Consider the following 20,297-nt stretch of genomic DNA (forward strand, 5'->3'; position numbering starts at 1 on the left):
AATCAGAATTTTGGATCCTTTCCCTTGTTTGTGCCCCTATGAAAGATTCTTTCGAAATCCGATTCCTACAAAATGGAATTCTAAATAAATCTGCTGGGGGATCCTTATTCAACTCTTGACAGGAATTTGTCCAGAAACTTTTCAGGAGAATTCTTTAAGAACATTTCAGGAATTTTTTTTAGAACCCTGAGAAGAAATCAGCCCAAGACGCTTTGAGGGATTTCTCCTAAATCCTTTTAGGAGATTTCTGATGCTCTATTCAAGTGATTTTTTTTAATCTATATTGGGTTTTCCACCAGGAACCCCTTTAAGGCTTCATGGATATATTCAGAACACCTTTGTTGAATTCCTACAGAACTCCTGAGAAGTGATTCTCAAAGAATCCATAGGAAGAGTTTCTCTAGAACTTCTTCGCTGGATTCCTACTTAACATTTGTGGATAACTTCTCTTGAATCTCTGTGAAGGATTCCTCCAGATCCACTGAGAAAAATCCCTTTAAAGCCGCTTTCTAAATCACATAGTAGATTCCTACAGAACTCTTTTGAATGATTTATTGGGAATGTTTTTGAGAATTTCTTCTGAACCTCTTTGAAGGATTCCACTGGAACACCATTGGAGATTTATATTTATGAGATTTCAACGATACCCTGATTTCTTAAATCTCCGTGGATTCAACCCAACCCTTCCAGAATTTGAACTGAAAGATTCTGTACAACCTCTGTGAGAAATTCAATCAGAATTTTGAATAATTTCTTTTGTGTCCCTTTGAAAGGTTCTTCCGAAATCTACACGTGAGATTTCTACAAAACACCTACAGGAATTTTTCGTGAATCTGCTTGGGAATTCTTCTTCAACCCTTGCGAGGAATTTCTCCAGAAACTTCTCCGGGATTTCATTCTGCACATTTCTGGAAGATTTTTCCAGAATGATTCTTCCTAAATCCTTTTAGGAGATTTCTGATGCTCCATTTAAGGGAGTTTTTTTTATCTTTCCACCAGAAACCCCTGTGAGGCTTCATGGATATCTTTAGAACACCTTTAGAGAATTCCTACAAAACTCCTGAGAAGAGATTCTCCAGAATCCCTGTGAAGAGTTCCTCTAGAGCTTCTTCGCGGGATTCCTTTTTAACATTTTTGGGGAACTTCACTTGAATCTATGTGAAGGATTCCTCCACAGATTTCCATGTGGAGATTCCATCAGATCTACGGAGGAAGCTCATTTGAATGATTTATTTGGAATATTTTTGAAAATTTCATCTGATTCCACCGGAACACCATTGGATATTTCTATTTAGGAGATTTCAACGATACCCCGATTTTTCGTAAATCTCCGTGGATTCAACCCGATCTTTCCAGAACTTCTTGGTGGGATTCCTCCATTACATTATTTAACGGCTTATCTTGATTATTGTTAGACTCATCCTAAATCTATCTGGAAGATTCTTACACAACCTCTGGGAGAAATTCAATCGGAATTTTGGATCATTCCTCTTGTACCCCTATAAAAGATTCTTCTAAATCGATACGTGAAATTCCTACAGAATGAACCTATAGGACCTATTTTCCATAAATCTGCTTGGGGGATTCTTCTTCAACTCTTGAGAGGAATTTCTCCTGAAAATTTTCAGGGGATTTCATTCAGAACATTTTTTTCTTCAGAATCCTCGGGAAAAATCAACCCAAGATGCTTTGAGGGCTTCCTTCTAAATCCTTTTGGGATATTTCTGATACTCTGTTACAGGGATTTCTTTTGAATTTTCCATCAGGAACCCCTTTGAGGCTTGATGGATCTGAACACCTTTGGAGAATTCCCCTGAGAAGAGATTCTCCAGAATACCTGTGAAGAGTTTAGCTAGAACTTCTTCGCTGGATTCCTCCTCAACATTATTGGGGAATTTCTCTTGAATCTCTTTCGATTCCACCAAAATCTCCCTGAAGGGTTCTTTCAGATTGCCATGCGGGGATTCTATCAGAACCACTGTGGAAATTGATTTCATCGGAAAATGTTTGAGGATTTATTCGGAACCTCTTCCATTGAAGATTTCGAAATTGGGTTTTTTGGGTTTTTCGAAAATTTCCTTGATGAAGGATTCAACCCAAACCCTCCAGAACTCCTTTGCGGGATTCCTCCATAACATGAATTTTGAATCTATGTATCCGAACCCGTCTGGGAGATTCTTTACAACCGTTGGGGAAAATTCCATCAGAACTTGGGAGGATTCATCTTGAGCTTTTAGGGAGGATTCTTATGGAACTACTACGAGGATTTTTTATCGGTTCAATCTTTTGGAGGAGGGAGCGGAGGAGTTTCAATCAATCTTTATGGGGGTATTACCCCAAAACCTCTGCGTGATATTCCTGCAGAACAGTGAGATATTTCTTCTGTACTCTTGTGATCAGTTATCCCAAAATCTCTATGTGAATTTTATCTAGAACCCCCTTGGGAGATTCTTCTGGAACTTCTTTGAGGGATTTAAATCCATTATTGCTAAGAATTACAGATGACGTTTTTCATGGGCTCCTTCGGATTTTCAGTGCAATAACTTCTGTTAAATATTTCGTGGTAAGGGGCTGTTAATTAACTACGTAGACGTTCGAAGTGTTTTTATGGTACTTCATACGCGAATTTAGCGATTTTCAGAGTTGGTTGGAAATGCTAACAAGAAGCTTTTGTGTGATAATTTATTAGCTAAAAAATGATCTTTAGAAGAGGGTAGGTGGATAGTTCCGTTAGAGTACGGCAGTGTGAAAATTGAATAGAAGTTGAAAATGAGCGAAGGGCCATTAATGCGACAGTATAAAGTCAAACGCACACCTTTTGCCTAACCCGTACGATGTACGCGGAGACTTGAAGTATGTCTTCGGTACGTAGACGGTTTTTTTGGGATTCTAGATTGGGATTATCCATACATTTTTTTAAATTTGTATGAGCCGTGGATAATTGTCACGATAATTCCCCCCCCCCCCCTTAACTGTTTATGTTTATGAACAGCCACTAAATGCTCTTCAAATTTGTGCCAATTTTACTGTTACGCCTTTTCTCCAAAATACCGTTGAATATTCTATCTCTGGAGATTCCTCTATAATCCTTCCAGAGATTCCTTCTACACACGAGGTTTGTTTGCCAAATCTTGGTAATTTTGGAAATAAAGACCAGTTCGGCAGTAAGTTTGATTGAGACCTCAGCAAAAATTCAGCGAAACCATTTTAGAGACTCAGTAACCGAATGTCACTTTTGCTGAGTTATCTAAAGAACTTGTTGTTGAGCTACTCGGGGGTGCCAAAATGGCCGAGATTCAGCAAACAAAACTAAGTGTGTATATCATAGATTAGGCTGCTTCAAATTGACAGTTGGATTGCCACCAGCAATTTTCAATATCAACAAAGAAATCCAAATTCCAGTGAATCCTATCCGGCATATCTCATGAAACCTAAGTGAAAATCCCCCTTGTCTTAAAAATTCCTCCAGTATTACATTAAAGTTTTCATCTGATAAGTCTCCAAAATTTTATTTTGAGTGTGTTATCAAAGAAGTCAACACTTATTAGAGCTTTTATAAATCCCAGAGAAAGTCTTGGATGTATTTAGTATGAAATTCTCGTACAGTTTTCTTCAAAATCATAGCTGAGGGCTTTATGTAATCTTTAACTAAAATATGATAACCATTCTGTCGGGATTTATTTCAGAGAATCATGTGATATTTAAACAAACATCGACTTAAAGATTTTCATAATAATTAATTTAAGTCTTTGTGAAACATCAAGACTTCCCATTGCCTCAATATATAATGTGGATAGGTCGACGTCTAATCTGTTTGAAGTATACTATGTTTGTTTTGCTTTACTATGAAAGTTTGACAGATAAAATGAGGGGTTCTATGGGAGGGGTGCATCGATTAGCTTAGGACCGAAGATAGTACCAGAGCTGAGCCAAAAAGTTGAGCACGTTTCTTCGGGACCTTCTGGTTTTAGAGTTACCTTTATGATACTAGTGCTTCTATGATGTCAAATGGTTAAAAGAAGATCGATTTACGGGAATCATTTGGAAGAAAGCTCAAAAATAACGACGCTATAGAGAGCTTCCAAAAACTCCAACATGATTTGTGAGAGAGGAGTGCCGTTTGGCATAAAGCCGTTTGGCACAAAGTAACTTGGTATAATAGCCGTTTTGGTATACAAGTTTTTTGATATAACGAACAACTGGCTGTGTTGGTGGTAGATTAGATAAGACAAGTTATTTGATAAAATGAACATTTGGCAAAATTATTTCAAAAATTCTTCCAGATGAAAATATACCATCAACTACACATTTCCACTAAAGCATTCGATTAATAGCTACACTGGCACACTCACCAAATTAGTGTGCAGAAGTACGTACTTAGATTCTCCCTTCGTTCAATGTTTTATTGTTGCAGTAATTATTGGCACGCAACATTAAAATTCATTATTTTTAATTTGATAGGGGGAATGGATGTAATTTCGACCTAAATTTCCGTAATTTGGGCCCATACATAAATTTAGCAATCGACTAAATTTTCAATAGCGACCAAAAATATCCATAAGTACAGTCCCAAAATTGATAAATAGCAGATTTTTAGCAATGGGCCCAATCTTAGATCCATAGGCCAACATTACAGCCATTTCCCCTACCGAACAAAATGTCGGATACTTTCTATTTTATCATGTTTTTCAGTTTAAAATTAAAACATTGTATTATGCCAATTGATCATTATGCCAAATGACCTTTATGCCAAACGGCTTTATGCCAAACTACTATATGCCAAATTGTGAGTGATCGTTGTTTTTCCAAAATCCACTTACCTTCTCTAGCCTAAGTAACTCTATATTCGAAAGCTTAGGATCGTGGGGTAGTCTTATCGATAGGATGATATTTTCATCGGTGATGTTAAATAATGTTAATGTACAAGAGGTCTGTAACGAGACAAAAAAAAACAACAAATACGAAGCGATCGAGATTAGTATTTTGTAAATCGTCCGGGCGGCGGTAAATCTTCGGATCCTCCTTACCTCATTGTTGACATGCTGCAGCACGTACTGCTGCAGCGCTCGAACAGCGTCCTGAACTCCTAGATTAGTGTGCGGTCTTAACAGTGCTTCGTCGGTAGAACTATAACCTAGTAACAGAAAGATTCCACCTGGAAGATCGCGAAAAGTCAGTTAGAAATGCTCCAAGTTGTTTGATGCCAGCAGTCATCCTACCTGGCAACGAATACTCTCCAGGTGGTGGTCGCATACAGATGAACCTGCCGGAGTAGCATAAGCAACGCCCCCGGTAGGCTTGGTAAGCCGGTGCTGCATGACTGTAGTATGCCAACGACGTCCGGCACGGTGCAAGTGGGACGCACAGCGCATGGCACGTTAGTGACAACGTATCGCCACCTCCACAGAAGCACAGCTCACTGCATTCGGCGTCGTCCAGCATGTAGAGCTACACGAAGAAAAGGTAAATGTCAGTGGTCAAGTTCAAGGGAAGCACGAATCCGCAAGGACTTACCCGTCGACTTTTCCCCTCCGCTATGTGTTGATCTGACTGTTGGGAGCGTTGTACTACGCAGTAGCCTGGCGGGAAGAAATAAGCTTAAAATTGGAATTCACCAGTAATCATGAGAGAATCTTACGAATCGGGACCGGTGTAGTCGTTGGTTCCGTAGTCGTAGTAGTGGTAGTCGTTGGCGGAAGAGTCTCGATCTCCATCGCTTCCGTCGTTAGCATCTGCAGTACCTGTTCGTCGGGGCGTTGATGGATCTTGTTGTTGCCGATCGGAGGTCGATCGTCATCATCATCGTGATCCACTTCCTGGAATGCATGTATTACTTTCCCCCTGCTTTCGTACTCGTCCGGGTGTGGTGGATCCAGATCGGTTCGGGTGATCAATTCGTTACCCTTGTGCACCAGCGTTTCCGGACGAGTGTCCGGCGTTTCGATGTAGTTTGTCTCGATCGGTTGGGCCACGGTAGTTTTCGGACGATACTGTGAACATGAGATTTTCCGGGTTAACGTCGTACTGAAGGAGAGCAGAGTTCATGATGTACTTACGACAGGTTTCGGCTTCGTTGGTGGTGGAGTTGGTGGCAGTGTAGGACGAGTTGTGCGCATTGTGGTCGTCGTTGGAGTCGTTGTCGTTGTCAACAAACCCAGCTCAGCTAGGCGCTTCAAGTGGAAATCTTTTTGGGATTCGACTGTGGAAGCAGAATACGGAAAGTGAGAAAACTATCCAATACTGAAAATGAACAGCAAACTTACCGACACAAGGATTCAGCCAGAGCAATCTCTGCCAACCAAGACAATCATACAGCTGCTGTAGATCCGATCCCTGACAGGCACAGTTCGTGCGTAGAGGTGTTCCGAGGATACCGAGCATGGCTTGCCTGCAACCGCTGGTCTTTCCGGCGCACTTCTTCGTAACGCTGTCCACGGCACATGACTGTTCAAACACCTCCAGCCGAGCTCGGCAATCTTCTTCCTGACGGCACATTTCTGCCACCGTATGGCAGGACGGTGGTGGACTGAACAACGCTCCGTTTGGCTCCTGAGCACTGAGGTTCTCCGGTGGCCGTTGGGCACAAGCTGGGTGGAGCTTTTCTTGAGCAATCATGCAGCTGTCGTGACGGTTCGGTGTTTTCCTGAAGTTCAAAACGGAATGGTTAGCACTTGTTGCGGTGGCTAAATTCAAGTGGAACAAACCTGCATAAACAGAAGGCAATGTCCAGACTCAGGTCGTCGTGTATGCCCTTGTAGAAGCTCTGTAACGATTCCATACAGGCGTTCCGGTTGCAATGGTGAAGGTCACAGTGCATCATTACCGTCTTGAAGGCGGAGTTGCAGCCTGAGTCCAAACGGCACGAGTCCATGGCCAGGTGGCAGGTGCTCTGTAATAATGAAGATGGAAGGACAAAAAAAATTGAATTGATTCGTTAGTCGATCCTAATTATCCACAGCTCCGTGAGTAAACCCTTTTTGCTTTTAAGGAATCGCATAAATATAAGCAAATGGAAAAAGGACACCTGCTCTCCTGCCAGGGGGAGGCTGGCGACACTGGTCAACATCGGTTTTTGGTATTAGATGAACAGCGTTCAGGATGTTATGCAATTATATCAGTGCTGAGATTTTTTAATTCTGTTTAGAGTTTTCGAAATTTGCGAACGACATTTTCAAAACTTTGTCGGACTTCTTTAGGAAAGTTCACTGGATATTCTCTGTTTTTCTGAACTTCTGTGAACTGTTTTCAGAACTTTCATACGAAGTCAGTCGTCAGGTTTTTGGGTGAAATTTAGAGGCTTTGTAAGAAGTCCATGGGAGAAGAGAAATGCTAAAAACTTGTTTGAATCGTCCTCATGATTGATTTATTTATATGGGAAGCCTTCAGGACTACTGAGGGAAGTTTTCTAGACATTTAATAGCTTTTAATTATGCTCAAAATTGTTGTAAGAACTGCTCAGAAGTTTCGAATGAAATCCTCAGATGTTTGGTTTCCCGCGAATTTCTGTAGGAAGCTTTCTTATTTCTTTATTTAAGAGGTTTTTAGCCTAAAGGCTAGTTCGCCTAAAGGCTAGTTCGCCTAAAGGCTAGTTTGCCTAAAGGCTAGTTCGCCTAAAGGCTAGTTCGCCTAAAGGCTACACAGATAAAAATTTTGAATTTTAATTGTGATGTAAACATTCATTCACGTAAACTTAAATTTAATTTCACACAACCGAGCAACTTGTAAACAATATTGTTTACAAAGATGGGCTTTTGTATACAATATTTGCTACATTGCATGAATTGTGCTAGAACTTTACATGATATATAATGTAAACTTATATGAAAAATGACGCTCCATTTGTGTGCATCATATTGAACAGAAATTTACACTACTTTTTGAACTGTGTAGTTCGCATAAAGGCTAGTTCGCCTAAAGGCTAGTTCACCTAAAGGCTAGTTCGCCTAAAGGCTAGTTTGCCTCTGAAACGGTGGTAAGCTCTTTGAGAGAAGTCCTCAGGATCTATATGAGAAGTCTTGTGGGAAGGGCAGTCTTCTGGACTTCTGTGGGAAGGGAAGATCTGAAAACTTCTGTGAGACGTATTCAGGGTTTATACAAGAAGTCTTCAGGATTTCTGAGAGGAGTTTGCCGGGCTTCTGTGAGAAACAAATCTGAGGAGTACAGAAGACTTTGATGAGAAGCTCAGAGGGTTTCTAGAGAAGGTCCTCAGGAGTTCTGAAATAAAGCCTTACAGCTTCTGTGGGAAGTTTTCAGAAATTACTTGAGATGTCAGGACTTCTGTGGAATGTTTTCAGGACTTCTTTTTTTTTTAATCTTTATGTAAGAGATTTTTAGCCATAGGCTAGTTCATCTCTAGGACTTCTGTTGGATGTGCCCAGGACATCTGTGGGAATTTTTCAGGAGTTTTAAAAAAGCGCGCAGAAATATTGTGGGAAGTCGACATGACTTATGTGGGAAATCCTTAAGACTTGTGTAGAAAGTCCTCGGGAGTTTTGTAAAAAGTCATCAATGCTTTTATGGAATGTCCCAAAGACTTCCGTGGAAAGCCCGCTAGACTTCATTGATATGTTCTCTGCCCATTTTTGGAAAGTTGTTGAAACTTGGGAATTTTTACAAGACTGTATGACTTCTATGTGAAGTTCGCAGGACTTTTCTTTGGGAATCCTGTTGTAATTTCCATGAAAATAAGTGAAAAGTTACCCTGTGGAAAATCCAAAGCAGTTGATGGGAAGTCTTTGCATCTTCTGTGGAAAGTCCTTTGTAAGCTTGCTGGAAATCCTCAATAATGTGGTAGGAAGTCATTAGCACTCTTAAGGGAAGATTTGAGGACTTCTGTGGATAGTTCTCAGATTTTTTTTTGATAGAAAGCTCTCTGAACTTCTATGGGAAGACGACAGAATTTCTGTGTGAATTTTGTTTCTAATTTCTGCCAGCTTGTGGGGGCTTCTGTGGGGAATCCTCTAGAGTTCAATGGAAAGTCTTCACATTTTCAGTCGGCGGTCCTCAGTATCTTTGTACCTGAGTAGCACATATCAGTTAAGAGAAATTGCAGTAACTTGTTTATGAAAAAAGTGCGTGCTACCAGGGTGGAAGTTTGACAAAAAGTCCTTAGATGTTCTCATGACTTCTATGTGCAGTCATCAAGACTTCTATTGGACATTTCTAGGATTTCTCTTAGATGTCTTTGGATCATCCTGGGAAGTTGTCTAAACTTCTTAATGCTAGTCCTACGAATTTTTGAAAACAAGTTCTTTGGACCTCCGTGGATTGCCCTCAAGACTTCTGTGGTAAGACCACAGGATTTCTAAGTGAAGTTCACAGGACTTTTTGTTTTGAATTTTTCTGTGGGAAATTCAGGAGTTCAATGTGAAGTCTTCACATCTTTTGTCCAAAGCCTTTAGTATGTTTCCAAGAAGTCCTCAGGAGTTCTGTGTTACTTCTGTGGGAAGTTCTCAGGACTTCTAAAGGTCGGTCATCAGAACATCTGTGGAAATTGTAAAGACTTCGATGAGATGTCTTTTGAACTATGAGTTATTGTCTAATCTGCTTAAAGCAGGTTCTCTGAATTTTCAAATGGAAGTTCTCTGGAAATCAGCGGATTGTCCTGATGACTTCTGTGGGAAGACTGTAGGACTTCTGAGCATAGTTCACATGAGTTTTTTTTTATGGAATTCTGTACTTATTTCTGAAGACATCTTTGAGAAGTTACCGTCACAAGGCTTTTGTTGGAAATCCTCAGGAGTTCGGTGGAAATTCTTCACATGTTCTATGGGACGTTCTCATTTAGTTTGCAGGGTGAGCTGATGTGTGTTGTGGAAGGTCCTCTAGAGTTTTGAAAAACATCATCAGTTCTACTGAGAGAAGTTCTCAGGACTTCTGTGGATAACTTCTGTGGGTAGTTTAATGGAATGGTTTGAGATGTTTTCTGGACATTTTTGGGTTGTTACTATTGTTCTATGGGTCCTCCGAATTTTTGAAAACAAGTTCTTTGGACTTCCGTGGATAGTCCCAAAGACTTCTGTGGTAAAACCACAGGATTTCTGGGTGAAGTTCACATGCCTTTTTGTTTGGAACTTCTATGGTAATTTAAAAGGGCTTCTGTGGGAAATCCTCAGGAAGTCTTCTGTCGGAAGTCTTTGATATGTTTAAGAGAAGTCTTCAAGACTTTTGCAGGAAGTCATCAGTGCTTCTGTGGGAAGTTCTCTGGACTTCTAAGGGTGGTCATCGGGACATCTGTGTGTCAAGACTTCTTTGAGATGTATTTCGAACATCTTCTTAAAGCAAGTTCGCTGAATTTTCAAAAGGAAGTTCTCTGGACATTTGTGGATTGTCCTGATGACTTCTGTGAGGGAGACCGTAGGACTTCTGGGTGAAGTTCACATGACTTTTTTTTATGGAATTCTGTAATCGCTGAAGACATCTTTGAGAAGTTACTAATAAATTCTTCACATAATCTGTTTATAGTTAAGTTTGTAGAGGAGCTCATGGGTGTTGCGGGAAGTCCTTAGGAGTTTTGAAAAAAGTAATCAGTGCTACTGAGAGAAGTTCTCAGGACCATCAGGACTTCTGTTGGGAGTTTGCAGGAATTCTTTGAGATGTCTTCTGAACAGTTATGGGTTGTTATCTAATCTTTTGTAGGAAATCAACTGAATATTTAAATGGAAGTTCTCATAACTTATGTTGATAGTCCTCAAGGCTTTTAAGGGACGATCACAGGATGTCTGTTTGAAGCGCACATAGCTTTTTGCTTGGGACTTCTGTGATGATTTATGAGGACACCAGTGAGATGTTTTAAAAGAAATATATGGGAAATTCAGTGGGAAGTTTTCAGTTCTTATGTAAGAAATAATCAGAACTGTTGTGGCAAGTCCTCAGAACTTCTTCAGATAGTTTTCAGGACTTCTGTGGGCAGTTATATGGGCTTTTATTGGAAGTTTGAGATGTCGGCTGCTAAACTGCTCTGCATTTCAGATAGCAAGTTACTTCGACTTATTGGATTGCCCTCACGACTTCTGTTGGAAGTCCACAGGACCTTTGTATGAAGTCCACAAGACTTCCATAAGATGAAGTCCACAAGACTTCCATAAGATGAAGTCCACAAGACTTCCATAAGATGAAGTCCACAAGACTTCCCTAAGAGTCATCTGCAATTCAAAAGACAAGTGCTCAAAACATCTGGTCCTCTGGTGATGGGAAGATTAACAAAGGGAGTGTGACTCTTCATGTTTGTCCATTTCTCGGCTTCACACATAACTCTCCTAAACAGTATTGAACAAGACTCAAATTGCCTTCGAGTGAAAGAGGTAAACTTTCTAACAAAATCATAAATTTTTTGCACCCCAGTGTACCCGAAGCGATCCCAAATTCTCACCTGAAAATGGATGAAACTCATCTCGGCTTCCTTCTCCTCGATATCGTCGGATCCAACTGCAGCGGGTGGTAACGGTGGAGGTGGAGTGTGAGATGGGATGAAAATTCCGGTTCGAACCACACACAGACGCAGCACACCCATTTCCGGTTGATTGACGATCCCGGCCAAATTCCAGAGGACGGTCAAAAGTAACGGGAAAAAAAGAAGAGAAAGCAAGAAAAAAGAAAATCCGGTCAGTGTGAGAGATATACAATCGGTTCCCCTACTCGGTGGGAAGGGGAGATGAGATGATTCTATAGTGAGAGGAAAATTTATTGTATCATTGCGCTCGTTGTGCACCCAGTTTCTACCTCGTCCTTTTTTTTCGGGGGAATCCCCCCCTTGGCACCTTTTTGCGTACTTTAAAACTGGGAGATTTGTTGTGTGTGTAGGTAGCTAGCATTGGGTGTTCTTGTAGGAATCAACTGCAGCCAAGTGAGGGTAATTGGTCTTGAGCCTTCAACCTCCATCCAGCTTCTCGACTAGATGTTTAGCAAAAGAACATCGGGGTTTAAAATTAAGAACAAAAATCCTTTTCCTTTTGCCATAAATCCGATCTATTCGTATTCGTCGCGTTTCACAGGTAGGAACATCCTATTTTTATTTTATTTCACGGGCCAATGCGACTACCTGCCGCCGCCGGTTGTCGTCAGGATTCAACGTTTGCGTCGTCATCGGGATGAAGGGATTAAGGCTGAACACGATCCGAGGGCTCTTTTTCGGTCTTTGGACATTGTGAAATTGGAACTTACACAGAAGTGGAAGAATTTCAATTTTCATCCAGGTGATTTAGTGTCGCAAAGGAAGATTTGTTTAGCTGCTATCTAAAGTGGCGTAAGTTGGAGTGGAATGGAGGTGGGCCAAAGCTTAGTGAGTGAACGTGAAATAGCTTGTGCTGAGAAGGAGCAGAAAGGATGAAAGCTAAAAGCTGTAAGCTATAAATAATTAACAAAGACCACCAGTCAGTCAGTGGCAGTGGCACATGCAGTGATTGAAATTGAACTGAAATCGATTGTTGGAGTTGAAATGTGTAATGACGCTTTCATGAGGTTTCCGATGGTGATGATGTATGTAGGTAATGGTAGCACGGTAGCAGCAGTCGGTCTATTATGAGAACCCCCAAGGGAATGTTGTCATTCGTAAGGTTCAATCTTGTGTTATATGATGGATTTCAATAGAGTAGGATGTTGTCAGGATTAGAAATCATAGAAATGTTTTTTTTTTAAACAGTGTTTTCCTGTTTATAGCAGCACATGATTTTTGTTTTCTTTGCCAAGTCAACAATTCATGGAACTGCTTTATTCCATTTGTGATTTCACTAGTTTATTATTCAGGGATTAAAGTTGCTTGATATTTTATGAAAAACATTTTAAAAAGCTGAGGATATAGTAGCAGATGATATCGAGTTGCCAAAAACGGGAAGGCACTGTTACATATAAAGACATCATATTTGGCTTGATGCAAAAATTGCTCTTATGGAATTTTTTGAGTCTAAGGTTATTTTCCTTTATAATGGCATAGAGATCGTTCTTGTTTTTGCTTTATCATTCAATGCAATAACAAAAGCTTTTATATTGTTCTCAACAATAGATAAGTTTCCTTCAGGGCTGTAATCGAAATCGACTGACTTTAAGAACACATTGAAAATTAAACAAAAAATATATCATCCATTCCAAATGCAAATATTTCAAAAACTAGTGTAAATTTCAGGAGCAGTGTAGCGTAAATTGGCCAGGAGCCCAAGATAAAGCATTATCAGGAAAAACACATACACACTAGAACCAACTGTTGAGAATATTCTGAACTTCTGTATAGTCAAGGACTTACTGAAGAAATTTACCTAAGACAGGAAACTCCTATGTTACCAGCATCCCAAAATATATCAAATTCAGGAAATTATCATGCACACTTGCGCCGTATAGTGCGACAATTCTGAACTTCTCTCCATCAGTCAAAAAGCCTTGACTTTGACTGAACAACTTTCTTGAATACTGTAACTTGTATGTGGTCTGGATCCCAAAACATAATATATTCAGGAGATTCACTGACATACTAGCACCACGTAGTGAAAAAAAATCTGAACTTCTGTCCTCCAACCTAAAGTCCTTGATCTACTGAACAAATGTGCTGGAGACTGTAACCTTTTATATGGCAACGATTCGAAGATTTAGCATATTCAGGACATTCACTTAAAGGGTGGAACGGTCAAAAATTAGTCCACTCAAATTTGGTGATTTTTTTTTCATCGTGCATTTAAAAAACTTGAACTCCCCTCATTTGTAAATCTGTGCGTATGGAATGTTGCATTTTTTTTCAATTTCAATTTCAAGAGGAACAGCGTATCAAAATTTTGCTCACGCACATGCGAAATCCAAATTATTCCCACGCAGATTGTTTGCGTCAGAAATTTTATTGCGTTATAATAAACAATGAAATATACGTCAAGGCAGCTTTCAAACAGCTCCCAGGTCAAGGATTTACATGGCTACCGGAAAAGGAAAGGATCAAGATAAGTTTAAGCAGAAATAGTTCTGCACTTTAACTATTTTGTTTGTATTACTTCTACGCAAAGTTAACGATTTACATAGTTAAAGATGCTAATTTCAAATAACAGACCAGTGTTGGCTAAAATCAAGGCCAGAAAATCAAAATCAGTTATCTCTCAAGATCAATATCACCTAAAATCACAGGCACCAATATCACAAACCAACGGCGCCGGTGGTGTAGTGGTAAGCGTGATTACCTCTCACCCCAGCAGGCCTGGGTTCAATCCCAGTTGGCGCCGCCGGGATGTTCTGAGGCATAACATCTCTGATCACGCCTTCCTTCGGATGGGAAGTAAAGCCGTTGGTCCCCGGTTCATGAGTTGATGGGTCGATAGGTAGGGTCCAGGTGTGGGAGCTGCCTTCCTGGCACGTCGGTAGCATTGGTGCTCAGCACGGAAAACAAGATCGACGGAAAAAAACAAACCAAAGGAAAAAAAAAAAAATAAATATCACAAACCATCATCACCATGAAAATCACACATGATTTTCGACCAATCAACCAGTAATCATTTTGGAATTCAATATGGTGGTGGATGTCGATTTTCCACTTCTACTCATTAAAACCTATTCCGTAGATACTCATATTTCAGTTTATTGGATTTTAGTGCACCATCTTGAATTTTAAAATGGCGACGGATGTCGATTTTCAACTTCTACTCATTGACCCCTTTCCATAGATACCCATATTGCATGGGTTTAAATGGATATACGCTATCCGGAGGCCACAATATTGGATTTTGGTTCGCCATTCTGGATTAAAAAATGGCAGTGGATGTCGATTTTCCACTTTTACTCATTGAACCCATTCCATAGATACCCATATTGTATGGGCTTAGATGCATATACGCTGTACGGAGGCCGCCATACTGGATTTCTATCCACCATCTTGGATTTCAAAATGACGGCGGATGTCGATTTTCCACTTCTACTCATTGAGCCCATTCCATAGATACCCATAAGACTGATGCAAAATTTGACTTTTTCGCTCCACAATGCTTAAATGGTTTCAAATCGGGTCCTGATTAGCCTCCCAAAGTTACAACTCATTTGGTTAGAAACAGACTTCGCACAAGCCATTTGAAGTTTACATGTAAATTACTATGGGAAATCTCAACTTTTTGTTCATTGCCATCTAGTCTTTTTCCATATTGAGCTGCGAAACAGTTCGATAGCCATTATTAAAGAAAAATTTCTCAGCTACAACTTTGCTGAAGATCGTTTCTTTGTAAAACGAGACAGGAAAAAGTTATTAATTATTTAAGAGATTGGTAGACTTATGACATGATCAAGCAGCTGCTCTGTAGGCAACACTGTATTTTGCAGTGTGACATAGTAGCCATAATTTGTGTGTCCTATTCAACGCTCCAGAAACACCAATGTTGCCTGCTGAGCAGTTGATTGAGCATGATCATAAGACATCAGTGCATTGAACCATTAATAACTTTCGATCCTTGCATTCAATCAAAAAGTAGTTTTGAACAAAGTTGTAGCTGGGAAAATTTCCTACAAGCACAGATGAAAGCTTTTGAAGTAGACCGATATGGTGAATTATTAGATAGACATGAACAAAAATCTTGGTTTTACCATAGTAATTCCCATACAAACTTCAAATGGTTTGTGCCATCTCAGTTTCTCACCAAAGGGGTTCAAATTTTGAGAGGTTAGTCAGGATCCGATTTGGAATCGTTTAAGTATTGTGGAGCGAAAAAGTCAGATTTTGCATCAGTCTAATACCCATATTGTATGGATTTTGATGCATATACGGTGTCCGGAGGCCGCCATATTGGATTTTGGTAGTCATCTTGGATTCCAAAATGGCGATGGATGTCAGTGTTTTACTTTGACTTTGGCTATTGATTTTCCGTTTGGTTATTTTGTTACCTCAAAATCAGCTAAGGTTAAGCTTAAGCCTTGATTTTCTGCTCTGTGATTTTGCTACTCTGAAGATCAGCCGTGATGTTCTGTTTGTGATTTTGCTGATCTCAAGATCAGCAGTGATTTTCAGCCGTTCCTGATTTTGGCTTTTTTCCATCATGTTACAGTGGTAACAAAGTGATAATTTTTATACGAAAGTGTAAAGTTAATAGTTCCGTTAGAGTACGGCAGTGTGAAAATTGTATATAGGTCATTCCGCGTCAAGTGTATACAGCAGATAAAATTGACCTCTTCCGATTTGTACCAAATTTATAGTGAATGTTCATTGAAGTTTAAATTCTAAAAATTCCAAGTTTTATGCTAATCGAAGCACCCTTCGGTCAAGGGGCACACTTTAAATTTTTCATTATATTTTAGAAAGCACTACTTTCTTTTGTTAATATCTCTGGAACGAATGAAACTATAAATTGCATTAGGTATTAATTTAATAAGAAAATTAAACATTTCTAGATAGAGCTGGAATTAGGGCCTAGCAGCTTTTGTAAACAATGACTTCTATCGACGATTTCTAGAAATTCAAGACTCGCCCACGCAAACCAACATCCTCATCAGGTAGGGAAAGACTTCCCCTATCCGATGGTTAAGTTGGTTTGCGTGGACGTGCCTTGAGTTCCTAAAAATCATCGATAGAAGTCATTGTTTACAAAAGCTGTTACGCCCTAATTCCAGCTCTATCTAGATTTATTTCTGTACAGTGTTGCCAAATATTTTTAATGTTTGTTTGAAAACTTTAAATGCATTTTTCTCATAATACATCTCGTTTAATTTTCATTTAAGGACACCATCGTGTAACCCATCCTTTTCTACAAAAGAAACACTTAACGACACAAAGTGATTTGCGTAGTTCCTGAGATATTGCGTTTTGAATTAACGAAAGTCATAAATTATGAGTGTAAAACTTTTTTTCCTTTTCCTCTTTATAAGTGGATTCATTCGCATGACTTATTTTGTGAAAAAATATTTATAGATAAAAAAAATCGATTACATTACCAAGAACAGTTTTAATACAGTGTTGCCAAATTTAAATATCATTTAGCGACTAAAAACTTCAAGTCCCCGCGTACATCGTACGGGTTAGGCAAAAATGTGCGTCTATCTTGAAAAACTGACGCATTAATGGCCCTTCGCTCATTTTCAACTTCTATTCAATTTTCATACTGCCGTACTCTAACGGAACTATCCACCTACCCTCTTCTAAAGATCATTCTCTAGCTAATAAATCATCACACTAAAGCTTCATGTTAGCATTTCCAACCAACTCTGAAAACAAACATGTTAAATATGGGACCAAACCGTAATTTGCTCATGTTTTGCGTACAAATCTTATCTTTGAGTTCAAATAGATGTCTTTCAAGATGTCATCTATTAACGTATAAAACATGACATTTTTTTTTTCATGTATTATTCATATATTTCATATATTATTATTAAAAAAGAACTAAAACATCTCTGGCACATCTGTCTAGTTAATTAGAAGTTTGCAAATACCGAGTGGAAAATTGTGTGTTCTATTCTGGGGGTAAGTCTCTTTGCCACCTTGTGTTAAACACATCAAAAACCCTCTTCGACACACTCAAACACCGTTCAAACACCGTTCAAACACCGTTCAAACACCCTTCAACCACCATAAGAACCAATTTTTTCATCTTTTCTGGCAGCACTGCCTAGAGCCAAAAAAAAATACATTCGTTTGATGCCCTTTTTTGATTTGGTTGATTTTTTTTCAGAAGAAGGAAGCTCCAGCAATCGGTAGGAATCCACACAAAAAAAACTGATTGGGACACCGATATTGAGAAAGAAGATTCAACATCATGCTCAACATTGAAAACACAGACAATTTCAGGCTCTAACAAGCTAGAATATCTGTAACTGTATATGAATGAAGCGGATAATAATTATAATTTGATCGATAGCTGAAGACAGATAGTTCTTTCTAAAGTATTTGATACTCTTTTGCCGTGGATTTTATAAGCACAATACCAAATCAGAGAGATCCATACTGCTAACGGGTGTTCAATAAAAATGAGAATTTTTTCTTTCATATAGCTAGTAAAAAAAAATTGTTTTTAACGAATTCAGTAATTTTTATTAAAAACATAATGTTTATTCTTCAACCAAACGTCAATGAATATTGGAGAAGGGGCCCTGGTCAGCCATACGACGCAACAGAGTCGCGATGCTCTCACAAGAGCGCTGGACGGCACTGACGTCCATCTTCCGGATACAATTCCAGATCCTCGTGGTCAACTGCTTCGTATCCTTGGCCCGGCAATAATTTTTTTACACAAGGGCACTGAGGGAGCCGAAAAAATCCTCAATGGGACGACACTGGGGCAAGTTGGTCGGGTTCCTTTCTTTCGGCACCTACGGTATCTTTTTCTGCTCAAGATACTCCAGCGTCCTCTTGGCGTAATGGGAAGACGCCTTGTCCGGCCAGAAGACGGCAGAAGAATTTTCTCAAGACACTCCTCCTGGTACACTTGTTGATTGATGGCCAGACCGCTCGGCTTGAACCACTGCTTTGAAATCCCTCTGTCCGATATGGCGATGTACAGCATAACTTTTTTTCAAATTTATGCTTAAACTTATATTTTACTTCGGGGGGTGTGGCCGACTTGTTGCTGGAATAGTAGCTGTCATTTCATGGAATGTGGGTCTTCGAGAGCGGAAAGTAACTTTCGTCGTCCCGCGGTAGTTTTTCGTCATCCACAGGCACTGCGATTTCACGGTCACTTTCGCCTCTTCCGTGTACTCGGGGGACCGAGTCTTCTTCCGACAGATGATACCCTCCATCTTGAGGGTTCGGTGAATCAAGGTATAGAAGCAGTGATATTTTCGGTCGGCGTCACGCAAACTCGATCCGTCCTTGTTGTCGAACAGCTTTTTCAACGCTTCCTTTTTCTTCTTCGTCATTATCTTCGCCGGACGGCCGCTACCGGCCTTCCGCTCCACGCTCAGGGATGCCGGGATCCGGTAAACTGTACTCACAGGCACGTTTTCGTCTCGAAAGTGGTCTACCGTAAACTATTTTTCACGATGACCATGCGTTTCGCGAGGGGGGCGGCACATCTAAATCTCAATTCTAGATGCTCAAATAATCTCACACTAGGGAATCAATCTTCGAAAAATCATCTGTCATCTCCTTGCATCGTGCCACCCATTTTTAGGGAGTCCAGAGAGCAATTCTCTTGGAGAGAAAAAAATTTACGCTCTTTACTTTAATTACAGAAAGGTATTGAAATCATTCTAATTTTCTTATAGAACACCCGTTAGCTGTCACCTACAAATAGGTTCAATTTTTTTTCCGAAATTAAGATCCAGAGATAGCTTATAAAGGGGCGTGCTCGGTTGGGTTATCTGGGCTTGATTGCGACTGGAATTCGGTTGGGATGGATTTGAGAGGACTTTACTGGTTTGAGCCATGATGTACTTTTTGAGATCGGAGTGGAACTCCAGACAGACATACATAGCACATTCTTTTAGGGATGAGAATTTGAATTCCGGTAAGTTGTTTACGTAGACGTGTGCTTTATTTCTGGGATTCCATACATTCACTGTGCATTATTAAATTGGTAATTTTTTGGTGGGCAAAAAAATTCTGTTTATAAACGAAAGTGGATGTAATGGTTGCCAGGTTTCAATCACCAATCACACCCTAAAACACACAAGAAACACAGGCACAAGGTGGCAAAGTGATTTACTCCCTGGTTCTATTGGAGTATTCTTAATAAGAAAATGTACCGTAAATAAGCGGATTCGTACACAGATCGCTTCTCGACAATGGGACGACCTTTACAAGCTTCGCTCTGGTGTTACGGAACTGAAAAGTGTTTGTGATCCCTAATAAACAAATACCATAAACGAACTGTATCCCGGATTGGTAAACTATCCCACAAATGGTTTGGATGATACCCCGAACACGTTGTTAAGTTCTTTTTATATGGTTATTGTTATTAAGGATGGCCATGCTAAGCAATATGGGGACCTGTATGCAACAATGTAACGGCAGTGCTGCAACCCTTTGAATCTGCATACAGTTATTCGTCGCAAGAGTTTGAAATCAATTTCTGCACGGTTTCATGATGAGTACAGTAAGAACATCGCCAAACATTATCGAAGGACGGAAAGTATTCATGCAATGCCATCTGGTGGTTTAAAAAAACATGGACAATGACCGGCCAGCTGCAGGTAAAATTCATCTTGAATTATTAATTTCAATCCCAGCAGTACGAAAACACGACTATATTGCAACGAAACAATCCGAGTTTTTCAAATTCACTCGTCATAACTTACCTGAAGGTGAAGTTGTTGTAGTGGCAGGTTTCTCTGCAAACCATTGTTTTGCTTGCTAAGTGTACAGGGAGTTCATTATTATAATTTTCTGGCAACCGCTAACCTTTTTGCTG

At 39.8% G+C, this 20,297-nt stretch overlaps 1 protein-coding gene across 4 annotated transcripts in view; it reads right to left on the minus strand.

Moving 5' to 3' along the window:
* The window catches only part of Gfrl (Glial cell line-derived neurotrophic family receptor-like), a 933,561-nt gene that overhangs the window by 8,210 nt on the left and 905,054 nt on the right, over positions 1 to 20,297 (minus strand). For all 4 annotated transcript variants that reach the window (XM_065235011.1, XM_065235009.1, XM_065235012.1 and 1 more), the window contains 9 exons: positions 11,372 to 11,427; positions 6,705 to 6,889; positions 6,264 to 6,643; positions 6,057 to 6,199; positions 5,639 to 5,990; positions 5,515 to 5,579; positions 5,220 to 5,448; positions 5,028 to 5,155; positions 4,821 to 4,931 (listed from right to left, as the gene is read on the minus strand). In XM_065235011.1, the coding sequence (XP_065091083.1) occupies positions 4,821 to 4,931; positions 5,028 to 5,155; positions 5,220 to 5,448; positions 5,515 to 5,579; positions 5,639 to 5,990; positions 6,057 to 6,199; positions 6,264 to 6,643; positions 6,705 to 6,889; positions 11,372 to 11,427 (1,649 nt within the window). The remainder of the gene's footprint in view (positions 1 to 4,820; positions 4,932 to 5,027; positions 5,156 to 5,219; positions 5,449 to 5,514; positions 5,580 to 5,638; positions 5,991 to 6,056; positions 6,200 to 6,263; positions 6,644 to 6,704; positions 6,890 to 11,371; positions 11,428 to 20,297) is intronic.

The sequence above is a fragment of the Ochlerotatus camptorhynchus genome, unplaced genomic scaffold, assembly GCF_037179485.1.
Source record: "Ochlerotatus camptorhynchus isolate MF236.1 unplaced genomic scaffold, CSIRO-AGI_Acam_v1.1 ptg000457l, whole genome shotgun sequence".
NCBI lineage: Eukaryota > Metazoa > Arthropoda > Insecta > Diptera > Culicidae > Ochlerotatus > Ochlerotatus camptorhynchus.